We start from the raw sequence: 26,904 nt of genomic DNA, 5'->3' as shown, positions 1-26,904 counted from the left end.
ATGGTGACTAACGGTAACGAGGCTCTTGGCAGTCATCACTTTGTAGTGTATACAGACGTCAAATTATAATACTATACACCTGAAACTTAAGTCATGTTATACAATTTTACCTAGATCAAAAAAAAAAGATTCTCTGCTGCTCAGTAAGTACTGAAAAGAAAACTATTAAGGAATGAGGAGCTCCCCTATGGCATGATGAGACATCTACTCACCACAATGATATCAGGATCAATTTTGTGAACTTTGGCGAGGAAAAAACCTAGCAATGTTCTTTCTGTTGCAGCAATCTCAACCTTCACATTCTGTTAGATAAAAACATACCAGTCATTTACTCTTTACTTTTAAATACTATACTCAGTTCCTTGTTCAAGCAGAGTTAGATTTCTGAGAATTAAAAGAATCCACCCAGGGGCACCTGGGGGGCTCAGTCAGTTAAGTGTCTGCCTTTGGGTCCAGGGATCGAGTCCCAAGTTGGGCACTGGACTCCCTGCTGAGCCTCTTCCCCCCCCACCACCTTAGTCAGGTGCATGTGCATGCGCTCTCTCTCTCTCTCTCAAAATAAACAAATAAAATATTAAAAAAAAACAAAAACAAAGAATCCATCTTTTTAAAAACTAAATGAAGCAATGCTGATTCTAGGTTTCACAGTAATAACTGCTGAAAGTCTCTAAGGAGCTCATAGAAGTAAATGTATAAATAAAGCAAAACTTTAAATGCTGAGCACTATGAAGTGCAGACATGTCCCCCCCACAGGGACACACTTGTGTATCTGGACGCATATGAACAAGCATATGAATCCAAGTACCTGTCAAAAACACACTTACTTTCCTGTATAATCCCTGGTAGACTTTACTGTTTACGTATTTGCCACACAAAGAAATCCCAAAGATTGTATAAACTAATCTCCATGAGTGGTGTAAGAACCCATAAATAAGAAACTAGACTGAAAACAAACATACATTTAAGAATTATAGGTGTCTTCAGTAAAAATAAAACCTATCTTCACACAAAAGGCTTCCATTTAGATTACTGAATATAAATCAGGTATTCAAAAGATCCACTCTTATTAAGACACTCTTAAAATGGAAGTTGATAGCTATGTGTTTTCTACAACTAACTTGGCTACAAATATCAGTTAGACTCTAAATGAATTTTCCTAGATCATTTTACTTGGATAGGTAATTCAGAGCACTTCACAAATAACAGCCTGATCCAACAGTACCCCCCAGACTGCTGGACTTCTCCAGCCAACTTAAATAAGTGGAGCCTGACATAGTTGCTAAAATTTTGCCAAGTGAGGATATTAAAAAAAGAAAAACAACTCACAAATTTATGAACACAAACATTTTACAAAAGAAACACTCTCTAAAGCAAATTCTTTACATTGAATACATTTACCTTTGTGACAGACTCACTACATTACACTACTTTTTTCCCACCCCTATTTTATTAACAACCCAAGAAAACTTCATGGAGTATATTGGCAGTTGAGAGATCACTGATCAATTCTGACTAGCCGATATCAATCTTTCCAAAATGTGTCCCCTTTACTATCCACAGTATTCCCAACTTCACTTGGCTTTCTTCAAGCTGGAGGATGGGGGAAGGAGCTCTACCCAATACTTCATCAAAACAGTAATCACATGATCATGCATTTTGGAAATATTTCCACTTAAGCTCTCTGAAGGAGGATTTGAGCCTACCCATTATTTTCTCATTATTTTCAGGTGGCGAAACATTTAAACATTGTTAAATGTTTCTACTTTCATATTTCTAATACATTTTGAGTGGATTAAATGCCATAGTCCAATGTAGCAAGAACAGATCTAATAAATTAACACATAAAATAGCCTAGTCTACTAATCCACACCATCCTCTTTTTCTTTTCCTAAACAAATAGATGCTTCATATTTAAAAGGAATAAATGATGAGTTCCTTACCTTTTCCTTAATGTCTTCTTTGAAAGTATATGGGAAAATACAGTCCTTTGGTTTGGACACAACTATAAGAAGGCAAAAAATAAAGATTCCATCACCTTCTTAGTCCAATTTCAAGTATACACATGCTGCATGTTTCCAAATGGAAACTGTCTTAAATATAAACAAATACCCCCTACCTCTAAAGAGTTAAGAGTTCCAAGTATTTCCACCAGTCATGTTGTTGGACCTCAAAAGGAAAGCCAGAACAAGCAATCCTAAAATTCATTATGGAACCACAAAAGACACCGAGTAGCCCAAACAATCTTGGTAAAGAAGAACAAAGCAAGAGACGTCATGCTCCCTGATTCCAAACTATACTCCAAAGCTGCAGTAATCAAAACAGTATGGTACTAAGATAAAAAGACACCTAGATCAATGGAACAGAACAGAGATCCAAGATATTAATGCGTGCATACATGATCAATTAATTTTTGACAAAAGAGGCATGAATATACAATGGGAAAAGAATAGTCTCTTTACTAAATGGTAAAACTAGACAGCCACAAGTAAAAGAATGAAACTGGACCACAATCTTACACCATACACAAAAACTAAAGGAAAATGCATTGAAGACGTGAATATAAAAACTCGAAACCATTAAATTCTTAGAAGAAAACAGGCAGTAAGCTGCCTGACATTGGTCTTGGTGATGATTTTTGGATTTGACACCAAAAGCAAAGGCATCAAAAGCAAAAATAAGCAAGTAGGACTACATCACAATAAAAAGCTCTTGCAGAGCAAAGAAAACTATCAACAAAATGAAAAGGTGACCTAACAAAAGGGAGAAAATATTTGCAAATCATGTATGTAATAGGAGGTTAATATCCAAAATACACAAGGAACTCCTATAACTCAATAGCAATAAAACAAACAATCCAACTAAAAAATGGGCAAAGGCCTGGGGGGGGATGGCTGAGCCTGGTTGTGGGTATTAAGGAGGGCACATATCGCATGGAGCACTGAGTGTTATAGGCAAACAGTGAATTATGGAACACTACATCAAAACTAATGATGTACTGTATGGTGACTAACATAACATAATTAAAAAAATGGGCAAATGCTGGGGCACCTGGCTGGCTCAGTCGGTAGAACAAGTAACTCTTGATCTCAGGGTCATGAGTTCAAACCCCATACTGGGCATGGAACCTACTTTAAAAAAAAAAATGGGCAAAGGTTCTGAATAGACATTTTTCCAAAGAAGACATACAGATAGCCAACAGGTCCATGAAAAAGTGGTCAACATCACAATTATCAAAGAAATGCAAATCAAAACCGCACAGGGATATCATCTGACATGTGTCAGAATTGCTATTATCAAAAAGACAAGAGGGGCACCTGGCTGGCTCAGTCAGTAGAACATGTGACACTTGATCTCAGGATTCCAAGTCCAAGCTCCACCTTAGGCCTAGGATGTGGAGTAAAGTGAACCCTTGTATCCTGTTAGTGGGAATGAAAACTGTGTACAGCCGCTGTGGAAAGCAGTATGGAGGTTTCTCAAAAAAAAAAAAAAAAAAAAAAAAAAAAAAGAAAGAAATATACGCTATGATCTAGGTATTCTACTTCTGGGTATTTGAAGAAAATGACATCACTAACTTGAAAAGATCTCTGCACCCGCATGTTCACTGCAACATTATTTACAAGAGCCAGGAAATGGAAGCAACCTAAGTCCTTGTCAATGGATGAACAGAAAAAGAAAAGTAGTATACTTATACAACAGATTATTATTTGGCCATAAAAAAGAATGAAATGTCACAAATCTTGCCCTGGATAGACCATGGATAGACCATGAAGGGCATTATAGTAAGCAAAGTCAGACAAAGAAAGATAAATACTGTATGATCTCACTTATACGTGCAATCTAAAAAAACAATGACAAAATGAGGTCATAGATACCAGTAACAGACTGATGGTTCCTGGAAGTGCGATGGGATGTGAGGATAGAGGAGGGACTGGGTTAAGAGGGTCAACAGGTGCAAACTTCAGTTATAAAATAAGTCATAGAGATGTAATGTACAGCACAGTGACTATAGTTAGTAATACTCTCTTGCATGTTTGCAAATTGTCATGACAGTAAATCTTAAAAGTTCTCATCAAGGGGTGCCTGGGTGGCTCAGTGGGTTAAGCCTCTGCCTTCGGCTTAGGTCATGATCTCAGGGTCCTGGGATCGAGTCCCATTGGGCTATCTGCTTAGCGGGGAGCCTGCTTCCTCCTCTCTCTCTCTGCCTACTTCTGATCTGTTTGTCAAATAAATAAATTTTAAAAAAAAGTTCTCATCAAAAGAGAAACCATTTTTCTATGATGACAGATGTTAATTAGGATTATTGTGGTGATCATTTCATGATACACACAATAATCAAACTGTCATGCTGCACACCTGAAATTAAAATAATGTTACATATCAATTTTACCTCAATTTTTATAAAGTTTAAAAGACTGATTAAACAAAAAAGAACAGTCATGGACAGAACCCTAAGTCCCTATAATTGTTTAAAACTACTTTCATGAAACATCTTCTACCCATCTAAGTCAGAATGGAGGATGTTTAACAGTCTTGCCCAAAGGGAATCCCCCCATCACCAAAGACTTAACCAGTATACAATGAAGGATCTCCAAACTTCTCCAAGTTAGAAAGATAAAGATGACCAGTTTCCTTCACTGTAAATTAACCACCACTCAAAACAGCTGTTCACACGGTGACATACACAGAGCAGGTGAATAAATGCATGTTGAGATGAGCTCACAACTGCTCTCTTCCACATATTTTCCAGAGTATTCTCACCATTTTTTTGTTCTATGTATTCCACCCCACTTAAAGAGTGAAACTTCGCAATACTACTAATACATGATATTCACTTCTCTACTTGTTTTCCTAGTCCTCCTTTCCCAATACCCCAATACCCACAAAATCAGACAGGAGATGCTGCCCCCATCTAACTTGGTTCTAGGCTAGAAAAGATTTCAGGAAATATAATAGATCAATAGTATTATGCCCTTTTCTTAAAAAAAAAAAAGTTATTTAGCTGACTAAGGTCTCCACATGAAATAGGTCAGAAAGCTCTTTGGAAACTGACTCATGGCATGCAGGTTCCTGTGTAACATTTTTCACCAATGAATTTTACACAGAGCAAACTCAGATCTAATTTGATATACTGTAACTCCTCCTAAATAGGCAGACATTCATTTATGCCTGGACATACTGTCTCACCACACAGAAAACTTGGTCAGGCTTCTATGACAGACTTTTAGAAAGACATCATAAAAAGGAAATAGTGATAGTGTAATTCTGACCCAGGAAAAAAAACTAGAATATTCCAATAAAATAACCACTGGAACAGAAAAAAAAATGTCAAACTGCCTCTCAACTTCTGCTCCGTAAACAAAATAAACCAGATGAATAGGATCCACAAATCCAATAAAACTCAGTGTCCACAGCTAATAAAAAAATGAAAAAGAAAACTTCTTTAACAATATGTAATAACTACTCTTAAAAATATCAAAAGAAAAAGTTACTGATCAAATAGCTGGAGAAAAAGGAAGAAAAATTAAAATCAATCCATTAGAAGACCAGCTAAAAAATATACATACCACAGAAATATGACTGGAAGGGAGGCTGTGGGGGTGCTTTATCCAATGCAAAGCTGTGATGGACCAAAGCTGCCACAGCAATAATCTGCAGATAAAGGAGGGAAAAAGATCACTTATCAAATGCCTACTATGCATTCTGCATTTTCATCAAAACTACCAAGAATATTAAAAGATAAACATTTTCATCCACATGAATATTTTAACTTTTTATTATGAAAGTATTTACACAAACAAAAAACAAAGAAAATAAAAGGTGAAAATAGAAGTTCTGACCCGGAACCAGAACCCAGGACTCTTGACTCCCAGCCAGGGATCTCAAAAGAAATAGGCAAATGATGTTTAAAGACTCAAACCTTAAAAAAAAAAAAAAAAAAAAAAAAAGCTATAGATATACATGACCAATAATCTGGAGGATGCCAACCACAGATGAAGCTGGGGAAGAGGAATTGTGTGTATTCTTCATTTTCTTTTTTTGAAATCTGTACTTTCTGGGGCGCCTGGCTGCCTCAGTCAATAGAGCATGTGGATCAAGATCTTAGAGTTGAGATGGGTGTAGAAACTACAACAACAACAATTGGTACTTCCTAAATTGTGTGTGAACGGCAAGTACTGCTGTTGTGATTAGAAACAGTACAGGTATAGGAGAAACTCAAGAAAAAAGCAGAAAATCAAATCACATCTATAATAAAATCCTAGCTTTTTAATAAAATACACTGAGAAAGAAGACAGAAAAGAAATATACAAAAATGTTGATAGTAGTCATCTCTGAAGGTTGGGGTTATTAGGAGACTTTTCTGTCTAAAATTTTATATGTTCATATCCAGATTTCAATGTTTTATATCAGCCTGTTCATCGAAGAGCCTAAGTGGTCTCCCTGTTTCTGTGCTGATACTAACAATAGCTTCCCCTGGCACTGTGTTGGAGAAAGCTTGCTGCCCCTGGGGAGAAAAAAGAAACCATTTCTCTGTGCCTAGTTAACTCCTACTCAACCACCAGTACTCAAGGTCCATCCTACTTTTTCAGAAACGACTTTTGGAGTGGACACTGAGGTGTGTCACCCAGAAGTCCTCTTTAGGAAAAGGACCTTCATTTTCCCAACTACGAAGAGAGCTAGAGGCTGACACTCACAGAGGAATCTCTTGGAAGCTGCCTGGGGGGCAACTACACCCACTGTCTAGTTAGTGCCTCAGAAGGGAGAAGGGCTGTTAACTGGTAACAATCGCCCAAACCACTTATCTGAATTCAGAGCAATTCTGAAGGTCGTTGCTATGCCTGAGCTCCCTGGGACTGGCTGACACCTTTGCTGTAACCACAACGCAGTTTTCACCCACCGACAGGCCAGCTGCCTTCACTTTTCCATAGGGGCTGACCCTCAGAGCATCCCAAGAAGTTTCCCTAACCAGTGACACTTCTCCGGCCTCCCATCCTAGGGCATCTTCCTTTATTAGATGTTATCCAGAGCACATGTATCCTTTGTAAGCTTTATATCTATTTCTGCTATTAGGCTAATATCTGTCTCCTTCTCTGTCTTTTGAGTCACAAGCATTCCATCACACTAGCACATGGCTTAGAAACATTTGTCAACAACTTTATTAACCAAGTAATCTAAATCCTTAGGAAGCCGTCTAATTTACTTAGGGCTGCAGAATGTCTCTTGTATTCATTCATTCATTCACTCTCTCACTCAACATTTACAAAGAGAAAAAACAGCAAAATCAACTCTCATATACCCATCATCTACCTTCAGTTATCAACTCATCAATATCCCTATCCATTTCCTGGCTCCATCCAGATTATTTGAAGCAAAATCCAGACCTACCACTTTACCCACAAATATTCCAGAATGTATCTATCTGTAAAATAAAGTTTCTCAACCTCAGCACTAGGACATTTTTGACCAAATAACTCTTTGTTACAGGGGCTGTTCTGTTCACTTGATAGGTTTAGCAGCATCCCTTGCTGCCAATAGCACTGCCTTCCACCTCCAAGTCGTGCCAACCAAAAATGTCTCCAGACATGGCTAAGTGTCCTCTAAAGGGCAAAATCTCACCCCAATGAGAATCACTACTTTAAAAGATAGTAAGTTTCTAAAATGTAACACAAGCACAGCTAATACAATTAACAGTAATTCCTTAAGATCACTAAATACCCAGGTAGGATTCAAATTTTCACGTGTTCCAACAATCCCAATTTTATTTATCGAGTAAGCCCAGACTTTGCAAATGGTTGATATGTAGAACTACAGGCACAACCCCTCTCAACCTATTATTTCCCTGCAACTCGTTTGTTGAAGAAACTGGGTCATTCATCCTATAGAGTGCCCCACAGTATTGATTTTGCTGCTTGTATTCCAATAATACTTATATTTTTTTAAAGATTTTATCTATTTATTTGACAGACAGAAATCACAAGTAGGCAGAGAAGCAGGCAGAGATAGAGGAGGAAGCAGGCTCCCCGCTGAGCAGAGAGCCCGATGTGGGGCTCGATCCCAGGACCCTGAGATCATGACCCAAGCTAAGGCAGAGGCTTTAACCCACTGAGCCACCCCGGTACCCCAACACTTATATTTAACATTTTCCTGTTTCTGTACTGCCAGTGAATTCACATTTAGATCTAAAGGCCTGATCAAATCACATTCAGGTTTTTGGCACGAATACGTTACAGGTGCTACTTAGTCATTACTTCTATTAGCACAGGCACATCATGTCTGGTTAGCTCTCTTTCCGTTCTATTAGCAATCACTGGTTGCTTGATCCACTATTTCATTAGGGATTGCAAAGTGGCAATATTCAGTTTTTCCTTCATCATTTCTTGGATGGAAACCTTCTATGCAAAGAAACTTCCCTTGATTGATTATTTGGTTACCTGAGGTACAAATGACTTCAAAAAGATCAAGAGAAATGCTAAAGTCAATCCCTTTATTTACCAGTTTTCAAACCAATGAGCTGGTTCCCTAGCTGCTTTCACAGTTGACCAATGCAGGGTTGTTAGTGCTTAGACCATCAGTGCAGACTCACATGTTGCAATCTACTATTCCTACCCTTATCCATACTCAAATTGTCCCATCTTTGGCCACTAGGAAACTCTCCAAGCTGACTCCTGGGCCCTTCTGACACATCTTCAGTAGAATTTAATATTGTCCTTGCTTTCTAGTATAACTAGGTATTTCAGGCTTATCTTGGACATCCTCTGCCCTGAATCAGCCATATCTCCATGAACCCCTACTTCCTTTATTATGAAACGGTACTGAGAAAACTCACTCTGGGGGCTAGAAGATGGGTACTTTTTTTTTTAACTAATTAAACCTTTTCCAAACACGTAACTGTTAACTATGTCCATCTACTATATTAACTATTACTAAAAGATCCAATCACATAGTAAAAAAAATTTAGAGTAAAAACAATGCCAAAAAGGCTTGCTGTTAAAAACATCCCCTTCGGGGCACCTGGATTGCTCAGTGGGTTGGGCCTCTGCCTTCAGCTCAAGTCGTGATCTCAGGATCCTGGGATGGAGTCCCGCATTGGGCTCTCTGCTCGGCAGGGAGCCTGGTTCCTCCTCACTTTCTCTCTGCCTGACTCTGCCTACTTGTGATCTTTCTTTGACAAATAAATTTTTTTAAAAAATCCCCTTCAATGTCAAAAGGATTTAGAAGTGAATAAAACGTCCCCACTGACCAAAGAAATATTTAAGCATCAAAAGTTACAGTAATAGGGGCGCCTGGTGGCTCAGTGGGTTAAGCCGCTGCCTTAGGCTCAGGTCATGATCTCAGAGTCCTGGGATCGAGCCCCACATCGGGCTCTCTGCTCAGCAGGGAGCCTGCTTCCTCCTCTCTCTCTGCCTGCCTCTGCCTGCTTGTGATCTCCATCTGTCCAATAAATAAATAAAATCTTAAAAAAAAAAGTTACAGTAATAATGATGGCAATGAACTAAAACATGATGAGTAAATATAAAACCTCTGAGTTCAGAATATTCCATAAAAAAGGAAATAAAATATAAGTAACAACAAAAATAAACAAAAAAATTACTGGTCAACACTGCACGTAACGCAGGCCCCCAACTTCCTACTCAGAAAATTGGCAATGGAAGACAAAGAAGTACACATTGACCTCATCTTTCCTCATCTGTATGATCTACTGCAGCATAACCAAATAGTGCTGGTTAATGAAGAAAAGTTAATTTTATAGAAAAATTTAACTAACAAATGCTCTAATATTTAACATGTTTAACTAATAAACATGGAAAGGATGACAGAATTAAAAATCTGTTTTACAAGTCCTAATGAATTAACTAATTCAGGTAAAAAATGAAGGGGGGGTTATTAGACCAGTAGCTCTCAAATGTGAATAATTTTGGTCTCCACCCCAAGAGGACACTTGGAAATGTGTGGAGGCTTTTTGGTTGTCACAAATAGGGTGCTACTTGGCATTGGGCAGAGGCCAGCATTACGGCTAAACACCCCACAATGCCCAGGACAGCCCTCACAACAATGAATAATTCAGCCCAAAACATTAGTAGTGCAAAGTTTAAAAAACCCTCCTATAGACGAAAACTTGAACCCACTAATCAATCATAGCCCCATTAACAGTGGTTTAACCACCTATAGAGTATACTGACGCAAAAAGTCAAAACTGAATCTAATCAATTGTTTAGCATCAACTAGGAGGGGCCAGCACATTTGTCATGTAAAGAGCCAAATACTAAGTATTTTAGGCTCTCAGGTCACATGGCCTAAGTCATGACTACTAACTCTACAGCAACTGCAGATAATATGTAAACAAATAGACACAATGCCTTTCAATTAAACTTTATTTACAAAAACAGATGGAAAGGCTGGATTTGCCCACAGGCCATACTGTGCCAACACCTGGTATAGAGGAAGAAGTCCAGTGACATAAGGAAGCAAACACAGAAAATGGGACATTCTATGAGACAACAATGATTCTTAAATAAGTCAATGTCAGTGGAAAAAGGGTTCGAGGGCGCTGCTCCCATTTAAAAGAGATTCAAGAGACAAAAAAATCTTATATGAATCCTGATTCAAGTAAACCAACTGGTAAAACATTTCTGAGCCAGTAATATTGTAATAATTCATATGGTGACAAATGGTAACTAGACCTATCATGTGATCATTCTGTAAAGCATAAGAACATAAAATCACTATGTGGTATACCTGAAACTAAGACATGTCAAATATAATTCAATAAAGAAAGATATTTTTGATAAACAGAATCACGTGAATATGGACTGAGTATTTTAGATGGTATCAAGGTATCACTGGTATAGTTAGTAAATGCAATAATTGTTATCTATAAGAAAGAGTACATGGTTTGAGAGATGCATACCAAAGAATACAATGGTAAATTACACATCTGACCTTAGCTTTTAAAATACTTCAACAGGAAAAGCAAGAGAGGGGGAAACAAGTGTGACAAAATCTTCCTAACTGCTAAATATGAGTAAAAGGATATAGGACTTCATTATATTATTCCAAGTCCACTTAAAGTTCACCAAAATAAAAAATTCCAAAAAGAAAAAATAAAAATAAGTGCAGCAATTTAAATCTTTAAAGAAAAACTACAACATCCAACAAATTCAATTCATTCTCCATAATGGAGTTTGGTAGTGCATTAGTATTCTTTCTCCTCCAGAAAGAACAATTACCCCTTGTAGAATAGTTGCAAACTCCAAGCTAGCACCGAATCTAAAGCACAGATACACACATCTGCCCTATTTTTTTTACCTCATTTTGATGTGTCTTTGCATTCTGCATCGTCTTCATGCTGAAAGACATGACCACGAGTGGAGGAGGACCAACATCTTTAATCACATTCACCAGGTCTGGTTTCAGAGCCATTGCCTCAACTTTACACCAACTGACTGGCTGATTCAAGAGCTCTGAGAGAGAATAGATACAACAGATCAATAGCCATTTGCTGAAAAAGAACAACTACTATAATTAAGACATCTGTGATTAACTGAGATAGTCATGAACCCCATATTCTAATAAGAATGTCTTATTACAGGGCGCCTGGGTGGCTCAGTGGGTTAAAGCCTCTGCCTTCGGCTCAGGTCATGATCCCAGGGTCTTGGGATCCAGCCCCGCATCAGGCTCTCTGCTCTGCAGGGAGCCTGCTTCACCGCCCCCTCTCTGCCTGCCTCTCTACCTACTTGTGATCTCTGTCAAATAAATAAATAAAATCTTTAAAAAAAAAAGAATTTTTTTTAAGGATTTTATTTATTTATTTGACAGACAGAGATCACAAGTAGGCAGAGAGGCAGGCAGAGAGAGAGGAGGAAGCAGGCTCCCTGCTGAGCAGAGCCCGATGCGGGGCTCGATCCCAGGACACTGGGATCATGACCTGAGCCGAAGGCAGAGGCTTTAACCCACTGAGCCACCCAGGCGCCCCAAAATGAATGTCTTATTACAACATCTAACTAAAAATAAACCCAGTTACTGGGTTGTATGCAAAACCATGTGTGTGTGCATGCATATGTATGTATACACATATATTCAACTTCCTGGGAAAAAAGGTCCACAGCTTTCCTCTGATTTTCTCAAGAACCCAGGACCCCAAATAGGTTCAAAAAACAAAAATACCCTGGAGGAATCATAAAACATTTTTAAAAGATTCAAGAAGCCAAAACAGGATATCACAGATGTAAATACAGAAAACAGGAGGTAAATAACCAAAGAGCACTAGCTGCCTCCAGCAGTGATGCCTCCCCTCCTTCCGAGGCCAGCAGTCCACTACATACAGGAGGTGGGCATCACCAGCCAGAAGTACAGGCCAACAGCAGCACAAAGAGGGATGCATGCCAACAACCACCTGGGCTCACGAAGGCCTCCCTCCCACTGAAATGCCAGGCACCACAGCGATCAAATGCCTCCAAACATATTCCCTATAGTCACTCAAAGAATACCTTGAGGAAAACAACATAAAAAAGGAAGTAGATGCACTGAAATACAGAAACCAATTCCTTCACTACTAAAAATTGCCTCTATCAGCAATCTGGCTTTCTGAACGTAAATATTCCCTTACGTGGATTTTTCACTTCGAGCCAACAAGGTCCTCTGATCTTTCTGTTCATCAAGAACAATTCCAGGCTGGATGTGTTGGTCCCAAATACATGAGAAAAAGTTTCTCCTTTCAAATCCTGAGGAAGCTGTGGCATTTCAGCCTGAAAAAGGCAAAGAAGAAGAAAAAAAAGCCCTTTTGTTTAAAACTATTACTTCACATCTTCCAAAGTCTATATTTGAAATAAACAAAGGCCTCTTTACGAACCACCAGAAGAAACCCCTTTGATATATATGAAATGTAATTTGCAACAAATGAAATCCAAAACAATTCACAGTAGGACACAAAAACAATTCACAATGACAAAATAATGCATCTTGATGGCATCCATTAGAAGAAAAATAGGCCAAGAAGCTCCCCCAAAAGAGGATTTCTGTCCAGAGCTGTACATGCCTTACAGATAAAGAATAGCCAAATAAGTACCACTCCATTAGAAGAATAAAAGCAAGAGTGGAACTCATTTAAAATGCTTCTATGGTACTTTTCATCACCACTGTCAGAAACATTTCTTAAAAGTTTCCCTTTTCCAACACTGTGAGATCAGAACTCTATAACAAAGGTAAAAAGAGGTTAAGGCCCAGTTAATTAACATCCCACAGCAATGACCCTGCCTATCAGTGGAACAAGAGCAGCACTACAGAGATGCTACTGATGTTCCTCTCTCACCTTTCTGCTGCTCAGAAGGGACCCTTCAACAGACTAATGATATTCAACTCCATCATGTGGCATTCATTCCACTTGACAAGCAAGCAGTTGTGCAGTTTCAACTTATTTATTTAAAGATGCACACTTGAAAGCCCAGAAAGGCAGTACAACCAGTATTCTATATATTCAAATTAATTTTACCCAGTTTAATTATTCATTACTGTAAGTCCACCTGAATGAACCGTGGGCTTGAGGATCCCTGTTGATACTCCTAATTGAAAGCCAGCTGAAATTTCAAAAATAGAGAAATGTCATGCTCAACCAAAACCCAGTAATTTTCTTTAACTTACCGAGTATCTAACTTCCAAGTACTCAGATTTTTCTGGAACATCAGGTATCTCAAAAGCATAGTTCTTTTCCACTGGCTGGGTAAGTAGATATTTAGAAATCATTAGGACAAAAACTTTTTGCAAATTAAAATGACAAGCATTACATGCACATGTCCTTGAATCTAGTATCTTTATGGAACACAAAGGTAAAGAAAGCCAAATGGGCACTCTTTCCCCTTTTCCACTGGGACTAAAACACCCAATGACAAGATGCTAAAAAGACTTCTCCTGGACACTACAGAACTTAGGAATATTTGCATTCAAGCAGGGCAATAAAAGATTAAAGATTTTTATAATGTTAATGTATTCAATAACTTGCTACTCTTTGATATTAACCAACACCAACTTGCTAGAAGAATTAATATTAGCATTAAAATTATAGCTCCTATTTACTGAGTGCTTACTAAATGCCAAGGACTGTTCTAATCACCTAGTAAGAATTTGGGGGCTTACTCTTCCAACAACTCTTGAAATAGGGTTCCATTTCTAAGTGAACAAACAAGCCCAGAGAACTCACTCATCTCTTATCCAAAGTCACATACTACAAAGTCATATGGCTAGGACTTAAAGCACAAGCAGTGTGGTCTCAGCACCTATGCTCTTCACCGTTATACCACACTACTTCTAGAACTTGACAGAACTGATCCATCAGCCATAATTCAAAGCTCAAATAGTTAAGATGATTAACCTTATCTTCAGCAACTCCATTCTCCCTTTGCTGCAATCACTGTTAAAAGTATGCTGAGTTACAAGCCCCTACGATGATGGCCAAAGGTGTCATTTATCACACTAAAATCAAGACCGATCAATATGTAACACACAAATAAAAGATTTTTATCCTATCAGAAATAGCATCATAGTCCCCAATTTTTAAATATAAAACCTTAACCCTCCGACCAAAACAACCTGCCAATAACTAATAAAAACAAAATCAGAAGAGTCTCTTCTCCATTTCAGAAAGAACACAAGATATGCTACAAGGATTGGAAACAATTACTTTGCTATGTGTTACCTTTCTATTCAAACTCAAGAAAATTACTGTCTAAGTAGTTTAAAGAGAAAGAAAGTATTTTTTACAAATCTTACATACTAATTTTATATGGCTATCTATGAAATTTCCATCCAATGGATTATAGTCACAAAAAAGACATTTTGCACAAAGATATACAAGAACTATTTTATAAGTCAGGAAATGAACAAACAACTAATAAACAGTGGGAAAAAATTATCACCAAATACAAACCTTGGACTTGAACTTCATGATTTTGTATTTTGCTGCTATTTTCTCATCAAATTCATCATAAACATCCTTCATTGTGACTGGAGTTTCTGTTTCTTTTCCTGTACTTCGATCAATTTTCTGCTCTCCCAGAGAGGAGAGGAGAGGGAGAAAAAGTATCTGTACATAAGATCTTTTTAACAACAAGAAACCCAAGTCCAATTCAATTTTCACCTTCAGCCATTACAACATTTAAAAGAACAGTCTTCTAGATAGAGGAGTTCAAAGATAGCAGCAGACCCCAAAAATGGACTAAAACCAGTACCCAAATCTTCCCAGTGTCATCATAAAAGCACATCAGAGAAGGACAGACTCTAAAAAATGGGACAGCAGAGTTGTAAATTCTGACCAAGAAGCTTCATATTCACAGTTCAGCTGAGATCTCAGGGGAGAGGCTGGGTTTGGGAGGGGAGTGTGGATGGGAAGCCCCAATTTAAAAAGGAGGAGCAAATGGGCCTGAGCCAGTTCAATGGCCGTGGAGGGACTGGTACTGCTGCCTGCAGAGCAGAAGCAGGACAACGCACCCAAATGCCGTCACGTTTCTGAGCCATACACTCCCAACCATGATTACTAGGAAAATGAAGGGTGGGGGGAAAGATACTATTATATTCTAAAACTCACACTTTGACATTCTAACGAGTCAAAAAACCCATGGCTTTACTCCATTCTCTATTTTTCCAACCTCTAAAGGAGCTGCTGACAACCAGTGGTTCCAAGACAGCCAGCAAGAAAGCAGCACCAAGGCTGTGGAGAAGTCACAGCCCCACTGAAGAAGAGGGCTGGTGGCAGAACATACAAGGTACTGGGAATTAGAGGCTAATCACTAATGATCACCATTTCTCGGGGAAGGAAGTAAAGTGTTCGCTCGATGTTTTTCACCATGACACAACAGCTCACATGGGTTTTGGCGGATTCAATCCAAACTTTGCCAAACAGGAAAACCACACCTAAAAGAGTAAGGGAAAACCATGAGAGAAGAAACATTTCAATTATATCATATTAAAGGGGCAATATAAAGGCTCACTGAATGTGTCCACACATTTAGAAATCATTAAAACAAAAACTTTTTGCAAATTAAAATGACAAGCATTACATGCACATGTCCCTGAATCTAGTATCTTGCCTTTATGACACATTTTTTTACAGTAAATTTGTATCTGCTCCCCACTCCACAAGCATAGTTCACTTACTCAGTACTTAAGCCATGTGACAATACCACACTAGTAAAACCTGTTAACCACTGAGAATACAGGGGATAGAATGATTCTCTAACTTGGTGTGAACATTTTCCCTAGAATTAGAGACATCATAGGTAAATGCAGACTAACCTCACTTACTAAGAAGACATCCCAAGTCCAAGTAGACATACTTGGGGAACTACTAAGACACCCCAGGTTAGTGCAGAAACCCCTGGGGGAATTGCAAAGACATCCCCCAGGTCAGTGTAAACATAACTCAGAAATTACAGAGCTACCCAAGGTCAGTATAGGGAAAAAAATTCCCCAGAACTGGGACTATCCAGATTAAGAGAAACAAAAAAAAAAAAAGCAAACTATTCACCAACGAATCTCCTATTTAAACCTCTTATAAAGTGTGAGAATACTAAATCACTTTTTAGCACTTGTACTCCCCAATAAAAATTAACATTCATGTATAACAGTAACTCTGTATGGTACATCAATATTTTTCTACATGTATAACTGCATTTGGGGAAAAACATAAGAGATCTCATATACCTTATTCCACATAATGATAAATACCTCATAATACAGTTCAACTATTATCTCCTATTTTACCCTTTCTACCTCATAGACAACTAAAAAATCTGGATAGGTAGTGCTCGTCTCGTTCCTTGCTCTTCAATTTCTGTGTAACAAATGTTCTAGTAACCAAACCAGTAAAGACCCAATATGTCCCTTTTGAGATTCTTATGTAATATATACCACAAAGTAAAAACAAGCCTTTCTAGATAGATATCAAATCACTGTTCCTGATAACTGGACATCAAGAAAGGACTCCAGAGATTTGATAGTCAACCTAAGAGATGGCCACTGTGCAAAATCCAGAGCTCTGAGCATAATTAGACAGCAGTAATCAACATAGCCACTCAACACAGCCACTTGTCTGAGACACTAAGAAAATTCTGGCACATGCAAAGGCTACTGTTCACAAGGCCAATTACTCCAGTTTCACAAGATAGCTCATCAGTGCTTCCTTTTGTCACTCGTTCTAGTAGAAATAAGACCATCTAAAAATTTTCATTTCTGCAGATGATTAAAATTCTTAAAAGAGTTGTGTGATTATCAGCTGGGGTGGGGGAAAGAAGGGGAGAGGGAAGGGAGGACTGTGGGGAACGATTAAAAAAGAAAAAAAAATCACAGGAGCTCAGAAAATTAAAAGTCATCCTCACAACAGTTAGAGACGAAAAAACAAAATTCCATGCAAAGAAAAATAAAGACCCTAATATTGGATTCACAGATTCAAATAGCTCATTTTAGAGTCAAACTAATATCACACTTCATGCACACATTTGACACTGTTTATGCCTCATTTGCCACAAAAAGATCATGGTAAACAAAGATTACATTTCCCCCAAAGTTACTAGCTGAAACCAGGTGCAGTCAGGATTATTCAACCTTGAAAAAGTCATAATGAAGACAGGATATCTTCCCATATGCAAAGAGTAAGATTCTTTTCATAATTATGGAGCATTCAGCAACAACTGACTGACTTAGAATCTGTAAGAAAGTGAGACACAATAACAGGGTCTTTGGGAGTACTTCGTTTTTATTAGCAGCATTGATTTCACCAAGGCTCAGTGATCATTACCTGCTATCATGATGAAACTGTTCAACCCCCTAAGATTAAAGGACTTTTTTTTTTTTTTTAACAAGCCATCCTTTTTAACCCGTTGGCATCAATCACAGAGGACACAGCTTAAGAAGCACTGCAGAATGGCACAGTGGACTGAGGGTGAGAAGCCCAGAGCTCTGCCACTAACAGCTGCCCACTTTATCTTTTGGAGCCTTAGCTTCCTCCTCTGCAACTAGACCAGAATGTCTGAGGATTATTCCAGCACTAGAAATTTCCTTTTACCATTGCATTTGGAAGACAGGCCAATAACAGACTACTACCTCTTTCAAATGAAAAATATTTCCCAATAGTGGTTGGAAAGGCCTATCCTCGACTCTGGTAGTAACAGGAATTCAGTAAGGACACATACCATAAACTGGCTGCTTTCCTAATACAGCTGTGCTTCAATGCCTCAATCTTAACCTCCAACACCAATTACTACAGCCAAGCACTAGCCTTTAGAAATTTCTGTGATGCCAGAATTGTTCTGTTATCTGTGCCATCCACAGATATGGTAGCTACTAGCCACATGTGGCTATTAAAGCATTCAGAATGTGGCTACTGGCTGAGAAACTGATTTTGAAATTTTATTTCATTTTATTTTCTTAAAGATTTTATTTACTTATTTGACAGACAGAGATCACAAGTAGGCAGAGAGGCAGGCGGGGTGGGTGGGGGGAAGCAGGCTCCCTGCTGAGTGGAGAGCCCGATGCGGGGCTCCATCCCAGGACCCTGAGATCATGATCTAAGCCGAAGGCAGAGGCTTAACCCACTGAGCCATCCAGGCACCCCAAATTTTATTTCATTTTAATTTAAATCTAAATTTAAAGAGCTACATGTAGACATATATGGTACCACAGTGGATGGTGCAGCACTAGACCCTGTCCTGCAAAACAATGTTTTTGTTTTTTTTTTTAAGTAAGAGTATCAACCAGTAAACAAAAGGTAGAAAAAATAAACTCATTTTTACACAGGACAGAAAGAAGACTGTTGTTTCTTAAGGTTCTAATCCTTGGCAATTGACACTGTGCATTCTGATGCTTTGTACATGGATTAACGTGGAGGGGGTGCAACACTCATCTCTGTTACCTATTCTTCCCCCACAGCCCTGTAAGGTAATTTCAACAAGAGCAGTGAATGCACGTCTGGTGCTCTGACATCTTTCATGTGCATCATGCACAGGACTGTCAATCACTGTATGGTTTATTTCAATGAACATCTATTAAATCCCTACTATGTGCGTGACACTGTACTAGAAGCTGAAAAAAAAAAAAAGGTCCCAGCCATCCAGGAGTTAAATAAAAGGGTTTGGGACAAGAAAAATTCAGAATCAGATCTTTATAAAATAATGTAACAAACACTATGATGGGAAAGGGTATGATGGGGTACCAGGGAAAGGGCCCTTAGGCCAGTCTGGAGGATTAGGAAAACTTCCCAGACATGACACACCTGGGCTGAGCCAAACACAAGGAGAAAAGGAACACAGTATCAAAAACAACAGGTACAGGGAACTATCTCTAGAACACAAAAGTCATACACAGCAGGTATCAGAAGCCTTGCTAAGGAACTTGGACTGTACCCGTAAAACTCCACACAGGAGTTTTCTTTTTTCTTTTTCTTTTTTTTTTTTTAAACAAGGAAATGATGTGATCAGTGCTACCCATCTGAACAATCCCTCTGGCTGCAATGGAGGGGATGACAGCTAAAAGATCCTTTAGGAAGCTTAGGAAGCTGGTGCAATGGTTTCAGTAGGCAAGAAGGAATCAGAGGCAACTACAGAGAGAAGACAGCTTGTCTACTTTCGGAGGGGAAGACTAACAAGACTTGGTGAGGAAAGTGAAGGAAAGGGGCAGTCAAGGCTTACTCCCAATTTTCAGTTTTGAGGGAACTATTAGCCAGGACAGGGAATCAAATCCAGCATGGCGCAAATCCAGCAAAGGGATTAGCATTGGGAAGGGCAGGCCCACCACATCACACAACTCTAGCAAGCCCCACAGTGTCATTGTGCTCCAGGAAGCCTAAAACACATGAAACGCATGTGAAAATGGTGTCCCCTTGAAGCCATACAACAGGGCAGGCCAGGGTTTCAGCAATTGATGGGAAATAATTGCTCAGCCTCATGCAATCCCACTTACCAGTCTACCTTCCACTGGTGAGTTAGCAAAAGAGGTAAGCAAGGAGGTAAGAGGATCTAACCAAATTATCTTGTGACAGCTAAAGTAGATATCATGTCTAAGATGGCTTATTCTTTACCTGTGAAACTAAGACGTGGCAGTGTGCTACTCAAATAGCTGTGTACGTGTTCCTGTGCATTTGATATGCTGAAGCCGATTAATGCTTCTGCCCCCTCGCTTCACAGAGACAGTAACAACTTTCCAGTTAGTCAATGCCTGATTATCTTTAAGGTAAATCTGGTCTTCAAGTCTGATGGTTAATACTTAACTCTTCTTACTCATTCACTTGCTATACGGATACTCTATTTTCACCAGATGCAGCCTCGAGGAAACCACTTTGAAAAATACAGTTGCATCTACCCTCATACCCAGACATGGATCTGAATAAAGGCAACTCTATTTCAGGATATGTATGGTATATTAATCCAATATACCTTGGCATGCCCAGCCCTGCGGTGAAGGGCTCAAGGACTACAAAAAGAAACTAGAGTACCTCCTGGCTTTGAGTCAGAATTCACATTTTCAGTTCATTTGGAGGAGGATCTGGGAATCATCTGTGATTCCTCCCTCCTGTCAGCTCCCACATCAAGCCATCAACAGGTTCACATCAAAATCCACGTGAGATGCATTCACTCCTCTCCTTCTCCACTAGGCCAAGTAACTAGCATGCCTGCCCTGAACTGACTGATCTCCAGGGCTTCCCCCACTAGCACGGTTCCAGTCTCCACCCCCACCCAACCCCAAACACACCATTCTCCACACAAACTGGAAGGCTCTTGTTAAACTGTAAACCCAACCATATGACCACCAACCCCTCCACCAGCACTTAAAATCCCCCTCTGCTCCTATAGTAAGATCTAAATTCCTCATTATGGCTTTCAAGGTCCTTCATTACCTGCCCTTTGCCTTTGTCTCCTGCTTCATTTTCTACCAATCTTGGCCCTTGATTGACTGTGCTACAACCACAGAGGCCTCCTTTCTCTCTCCAGGCCTCTGTGCTCACTGTTTCCTCAGGCTGATACACTCTTTCCTCAGCTCAGCATGGGCTTCCAATCTCAGCCCAATGGCGCTCTCCTCAGAGAGGCCTTCCTCAGCCATTCCCCGACTAAATGCCTTCACACCATTTATCAACTTACCTTAATTACTGCCCATTCCCCCCACAGCTCCCACCCCGCTAGAATATAAGCTCCATTAGGACTGGGAACTTGTCCAGCTTGTTCATGCCATCTCAGTACGTGGCACACAACAGGTGTCCAATGTGTCAAATAAAGAAACACATTACTGATTCCATTTAAAATAAAATGTGTAACTACAACTTTAGATACATCAAAGGCTAACTACAAGTACACATTCCAAAATCACATATAACTGGTTTACAGAAAAAAAAGTGTTTAAGGATTATTCACACCACAACTCCTCTCAACCTGGGATGCTCGCATCCTTTACGATGAAAGAGTGGTGCTTTCTTACAACACACGTACGTGAGGACAGAGTCTTTGTCAACTATAAATAACTAAACCACTTAAGGGAAAGGCACTATTCTGTATTAAAGAGGTACATATGATTACCTGGTTGATTGTACTGATCTTCATAAGCATCCAGCCAATAAAACTGAAACACTTGCTCCTCATCTGTTCCTTTTACCAGTGGGAGGTGACTGGCATCCACTTGGACTTCCTGGGCTGAGAAACTGCTGTCATCTTCCTGATCAATGTCCCAACAAGAAACATCTGGGAGAAAACTTCCCCTGCAGAAATTACATTTTGAAAACCTTTCAAAATCCAACAGAATAATTTATAGTGCTACTTGCCAGAAACGTCATAAAATGCTCTTACAAGTAGGATGTGGTCCCTTTCCCAGGATCTGCCTCATGCTTCACCCCCTCTGCTGGCTCACTCTCTTGGTGCCACGTCTTGACAGCCACAGGCTCCACATCCACTTCCTCAGCCTCCATGGGCTCGTCAAAGTCACCGTCTTCAAACTCCATTGCTCCTGAGTCCTCCTTGTCATCTACACACAACGCTGGCACTGGCTCTCCTGTAGGCGTCATCACACATTCCCATCATGTACTGCTGCCGTGGAACACAAAGGCCTCCCCAGCACGGCGATAGGAGCCTACCCTTTCTCCCACACTGCATTTGCATTTCTCTTCCATCTCCAAACTGGATGTTTAAGTTTTACTGCTGTGGATTCAAATCTGCCACAACTGAACCTGCTATCATAATAGCTTCAAAATCATCTCCACTTCGTCTTTCATGGTGTCTCCATTTCTGACAGCAGTTTGCAACTACCCTTGTAGGTCTGCGTGACATCAGACTCACTCACCAGCAAATTCAGCACATTTAAGGGGAACTGAAGTTAATGGAGGCTCCTTTCTTAAGACAGGGGAAGCCGTTTTTCCTGAAGGAACTACCTGTAAATATTTTTAAATGTTCAGTCAGTTAGACCAGCATACCAAAAAATATGCAACCATCCTACCCTGACCAGAGAAAATGACAGTTCCCACTTATACAACAATTTTATGTATTATTAACGTAACAGCTTCCATTATTTTACTGTTACCTACGTTTACAAAAAAATACTTGTTTCCAGGAAGAAAATTATTACATTTAGCACTGCTGTAATACCTATAATAAACATACTAGTTACTAAAAATTTACTATGAAAAAACCAGGCACATGCTATTCTTGAAATACATGAAACTATATAATGAAACAGGAGGCCTAATTTAAAACAAAAATCAAGAACAAATTCAAAAGCTTTTCCCTCATATAGAAAATCAACTAACTAAGTTTTAAGCAATAATATAAATCAAGATTGAAGGCATTTCCACACACTTTACCTTGGGGGTGTGCACAGAGAAAGGATTCATTGAAGCTCCAATGGATCTTTTTTTCTTTGGTATCATTACAGGTGGTGGAGTTATCTGAGGTTTCTAAAGGGAGGAATAAGACATTCCCTGCCATGCTTGGCTTTCCACAGACAGAAAAAGTACATTTCTTCCCCCATTAAGGCCCAATAAGCAAAGCATTTTTTTTCCTTCCCTGCTCCCCCCGCAGATCTATGTTCATGTACTGTAGTTACTATAGCAACAATATCACAGACTCACGAGAAAACCAGAATAGATATTAAGTCCACATCTCACCAGTTTTTTCTTTTTACAACTTAACATACTTTCCCCTACCCTTCCAGGATATTGCATTTAAAAACTGTCAAGCTAGAGGGGCGCCTGGGTGGCTCAGTGGGTAAAAGCCTCTGCCTTTAGCTCAGGTCATGATCCCAGGGTCCTGGGATCAAGGCCTGCATCAGGCTCTCTGCTCAGCGGAGAGCCTGCTTCCCTTCCTCTCTCTCTGCCTGCCTCTCTGCCTACTTGTGATCTCTGTCTGTCAAATAAATAAATAAAAATCTTTTTTATAAATAAATAAATAGTAAAATAAAAACTGCCAAGCTAGAGCCACACGCGTTGGTATTAGTTGGTTTAATCAAGGGTTACTTGGAAAGAAACATCCCCCTTAAACTGTTTAGTCCTCGTGAAATAGCCCAAATGCAAATTCGCAGAGCAGCTGAGCCTGTCTGAGTTGTCTCGGGGACAGCTCACTGACTCTTGCCCTTTACTCCCTCTCTGAATTCAAGATGAGGATCTCCCAGCCGAATGTGCACACTGACAGGTATCAGTCTATTTCGGGACCATACACTGCAGCAACTGAACACAAGCAGTGGGCATTCCCAAGACTGACTCGCGTGTGCATTCATACTATTTCAAACACATCCCCACGTAGCCCCATCGACCTAATTGCAGAACTTGTAACAGCTGGAAACTACTCACCTAACGTGGTAAGAAAGCCATTTTGGAGAGCTGTTTTGGAAAAGGGTTATTTTTCTTTGTGGGGTTTTATTTTGGGTGTATACAGTGGTATTGTCATTGAATTTTTTTGTTTTTAATTCTAGCAACAGTCTGTTCTATAAAATTGCTGAATTATTTCTTCAGCCTATGACCCCTGCATATTTGACAACTCCCAGAGAATGACTTACCTCAGTGTTCAGATCTTGTAGAATGTCACCTAGCAGATCATCCTTGGACAAATCTACCACTTTCTGGAAATTATAAAGAGAGGTAGAATGAGAAAGCCCTGCATTTCATGTTTTCACCCAGACCACGTGTCTGTGAAACGAAGAACCAAACCAGTCAGTCCTTGCCTCTTCAGTCTTGAGTGCTCATCTACTGTTCACAGATCTTAACAATCACCTGTGTACATTTAATGCCTAAACCTAGAGCTTGCTTCCTGTTTGTACCCTCATTTCATGATCCTCCTGCTAGCAAATCAATGAAACAAACACACTGTCCGTGCAGCTTTTCATTCACTTTTCTATCTCCAAGTTCCAAACAATGAGGTTCCTAAATTCACCCAGAAATCTACATCTACTTTTGTGACTAAAATCAGGAAAATACAACTGAAATAGCTGAGCTCAAATCCATTGAGCACCTATTGTCTATACAATCAAATACTAAATTTACTTCTCAAAAGAAAAGACAAAATATCAGAAAATTACAAAACTCACATCTGCAGTCTTCTTCCCAGCACTAGCAATGAACATTGACTTGATATTGTTTGGTTTTGTCACCACTGCCTTCTTTACATTCCTCCTGTCTTTGGTACGTGCTTTATCATCTTTTCCTGTTGGAATATAACTGATTTATAAACATGCACCAGGAAAAATCAATATGGGAAACTAAAAGCCAAGTCACCTGCCCTCTGTACAGGAGAATGAGAAGAAAAACATAAAGAATTCAAAATACAAAATGAGATTTTATATATGGTACACAGGAAAGAATTGTTAAAAACAACTTAATTCCAGAAAACTTAGGCTAAATGTTATTATAAAAACTGGTGACAGGGCTCCTGGCTGGCCCAGTGGAGAGTGCAACTCTCAATCTTGGGGTTGTAAGTTTGAGGCCCACGTTGGGTGTAAAGATGTTAAAAAATCTTTTAAAAACTGATGAAATAGCACTGGCTATTTCAGTGGACAGACAGGCAGACAACACACAAGTAGAAGGCTGGTGAACCCAGGCTGGGAGATACCATGGCAGCTGCTCCAGAGAAGACCTTCCCTGTACAGGCTCACCAGATGCCTCAGGTAGAACGCAGCTACTCCTGAGCTATGAGAAGGGACTGTATGACATTTTTGCAATGGCTTGACAATAAATATTTGTACATTTAGCAGAAAAAAACTGATGAAATACTAGTTAAATACCAGAATAAGTTATTAAGTGGGATTATTTAATGGCTATCATTAGTGTGAATAAAAATCCTGTTAAAAGGTCGGGAGGGGATTGTTTTTTTTTTTTCCCAAGAGAAATAAAATGCTCAAGCTCATCTGGAACCAAGGAATTAGTATAGCAGCCTTCATGAGATCATCTTTTTAGTGCTGTCCTGAATCTGACAGGAAAACTAACTGTGAAGAAATAGGATTACCAGTCATGATAGTATAGCATCCTAATTTCCATCTTATGAGGAACAGCAACTACACACACACAATATGTTGTCACAACACTAAATGGCACAGAGACATCCACTCAGTAAAGAACAACTTGTGCCACATGTTTTCTCTTATGGCCATGTGTAAATCACCTACAAACTCTTCTAATACTGTCAGTTTTACTCTCTCTTTCAGATTCATTCCAGAGAAGTCTCTACCTCAAAAAGACCTAGAATGAATAGGTTATATAGTGTGGTAGCAGCATAAGAATACTCACACCAGATGAAATAGAAAATCAAATCCAGAAAAAACTAAATTACTTATGGAATTTAGCACATATAAAAGTGGCATCTCATATCACTGGGGAGAAGATGGACTTTTTAATAAGTAGTGTTGGCTACCCATATGTAAAGAAGTCAGTATAAACACCGAATAAATCAAAAATCAAAATTTTCAACATGAGAATATCCTAGACTTTAATAAAAAGGCAAGTTCCGGGGTACCTGGGTGGCTCAGTCAGTGAAGCCTCTGACTCTTGCTTTCAGCTCAGGTCATGATCTCAGAGTTGTAAGATCAACCTGAGCTGGGCATGGACCCTGCTTAAGATTCTCTCTCTCTCTACCTGCCATCTCTTAAAGAAAAAAAAAGGCAGGGTGCCTGGGTGGCTCAGTGGCTTAAGCCCAGGTCATGATCTCAGGGTCCTGGGATCAAGTCCCACACTGGGCTCTCTGCTCAGTGGGGAGCCTGCTTCCCCGCCCCCTGCCTGCTTCCCTGCCTACTTGTGATCTCTCCCTGTCAAATAAATAAATAAAATCTTAAAAAAAAAAAAAAAGGCAAGGGGCTCCTGGGTGGCTCAGTGGGTTAAGCCTCTGCCTTCGACTCAGGTCATGATCCCGGGGTCCTGGGATCGAGTCCCACATTGGGCTCTCTGCTCAGTGGAGAGCCTGCTTCCTCCCCTCCCTCTGCCTGCCTCTCTGCCTACTTGTGATCTCTGTCTGTCAAATAAATAAGTAAAATCTTTAAAAAAAAAAAAAGGCAAGTTCCTTTGTAACCTGGGTTTTGGGAAAGTCTTTCTGATTCAAAATCCATCTGTAAGGGAAAAAAAACTGATAAATTCAATTACAACAGAAATAAATTTAAAGACAAAACATGAAAAAAATTATAATATATAATGTTTTATAGATAAAGGACCAATTTCTCTGATTAAAAAAAAAATAGTGCCCTGGATTTAAAAAGCCCCAAACCCAAAAGGAATGTGCACAATAAACACGCACAAACAGTTCACATAAAAATATATAAACAGCTATTACATTTTATGAAAAGATGCTCAACTTAATGTGTAAAAGAAACACAAATGAAAACCACACCGAGATGTTATTTCTCGTGTATCAGAGTGGCAAAACTCCAAAAGCTTCATAATGCAGTCTCTTGGTGAGGCCACAGGAG

At 39.4% G+C, this 26,904-nt stretch overlaps 1 protein-coding gene across 3 annotated transcripts in view; it reads right to left on the bottom strand.

The window, feature by feature from the left end:
- Positions 1 to 26,904, bottom strand: part of POLA1 (DNA polymerase alpha 1, catalytic subunit) — a 307,449-nt gene that overhangs the window by 267,027 nt on the left and 13,518 nt on the right. For all 3 annotated transcript variants that reach the window (XM_045089423.1, XM_045089421.1, XM_004769147.3), the window contains 14 exons: positions 24,541 to 24,656; positions 24,013 to 24,075; positions 22,823 to 22,915; positions 22,306 to 22,393; positions 21,816 to 22,017; positions 21,549 to 21,727; positions 15,788 to 15,900; positions 14,918 to 15,034; positions 13,636 to 13,710; positions 12,605 to 12,743; positions 11,305 to 11,459; positions 5,565 to 5,649; positions 1,941 to 2,002; positions 213 to 302 (listed from right to left, as the gene is read on the bottom strand). In XM_045089423.1, the coding sequence (XP_044945358.1) occupies positions 213 to 302; positions 1,941 to 2,002; positions 5,565 to 5,649; positions 11,305 to 11,459; positions 12,605 to 12,743; positions 13,636 to 13,710; positions 14,918 to 15,034; positions 15,788 to 15,900; positions 21,549 to 21,727; positions 21,816 to 22,017; positions 22,306 to 22,393; positions 22,823 to 22,915; positions 24,013 to 24,075; positions 24,541 to 24,656 (1,577 nt within the window). The remainder of the gene's footprint in view (positions 1 to 212; positions 303 to 1,940; positions 2,003 to 5,564; positions 5,650 to 11,304; positions 11,460 to 12,604; positions 12,744 to 13,635; positions 13,711 to 14,917; positions 15,035 to 15,787; positions 15,901 to 21,548; positions 21,728 to 21,815; positions 22,018 to 22,305; positions 22,394 to 22,822; positions 22,916 to 24,012; positions 24,076 to 24,540; positions 24,657 to 26,904) is intronic.

The sequence above is a fragment of the Mustela putorius genome, unplaced genomic scaffold (genome assembly GCF_011764305.1).
Source record: "Mustela putorius furo isolate JIRA1106 unplaced genomic scaffold, ASM1176430v1.1 tig00003836_pilon_pilon_pilon, whole genome shotgun sequence".
Classification (NCBI taxonomy): Eukaryota; Metazoa; Chordata; class Mammalia; order Carnivora; family Mustelidae; genus Mustela; species Mustela putorius.
This window is presented reverse-complemented; position numbering and strand designations above follow the sequence as displayed.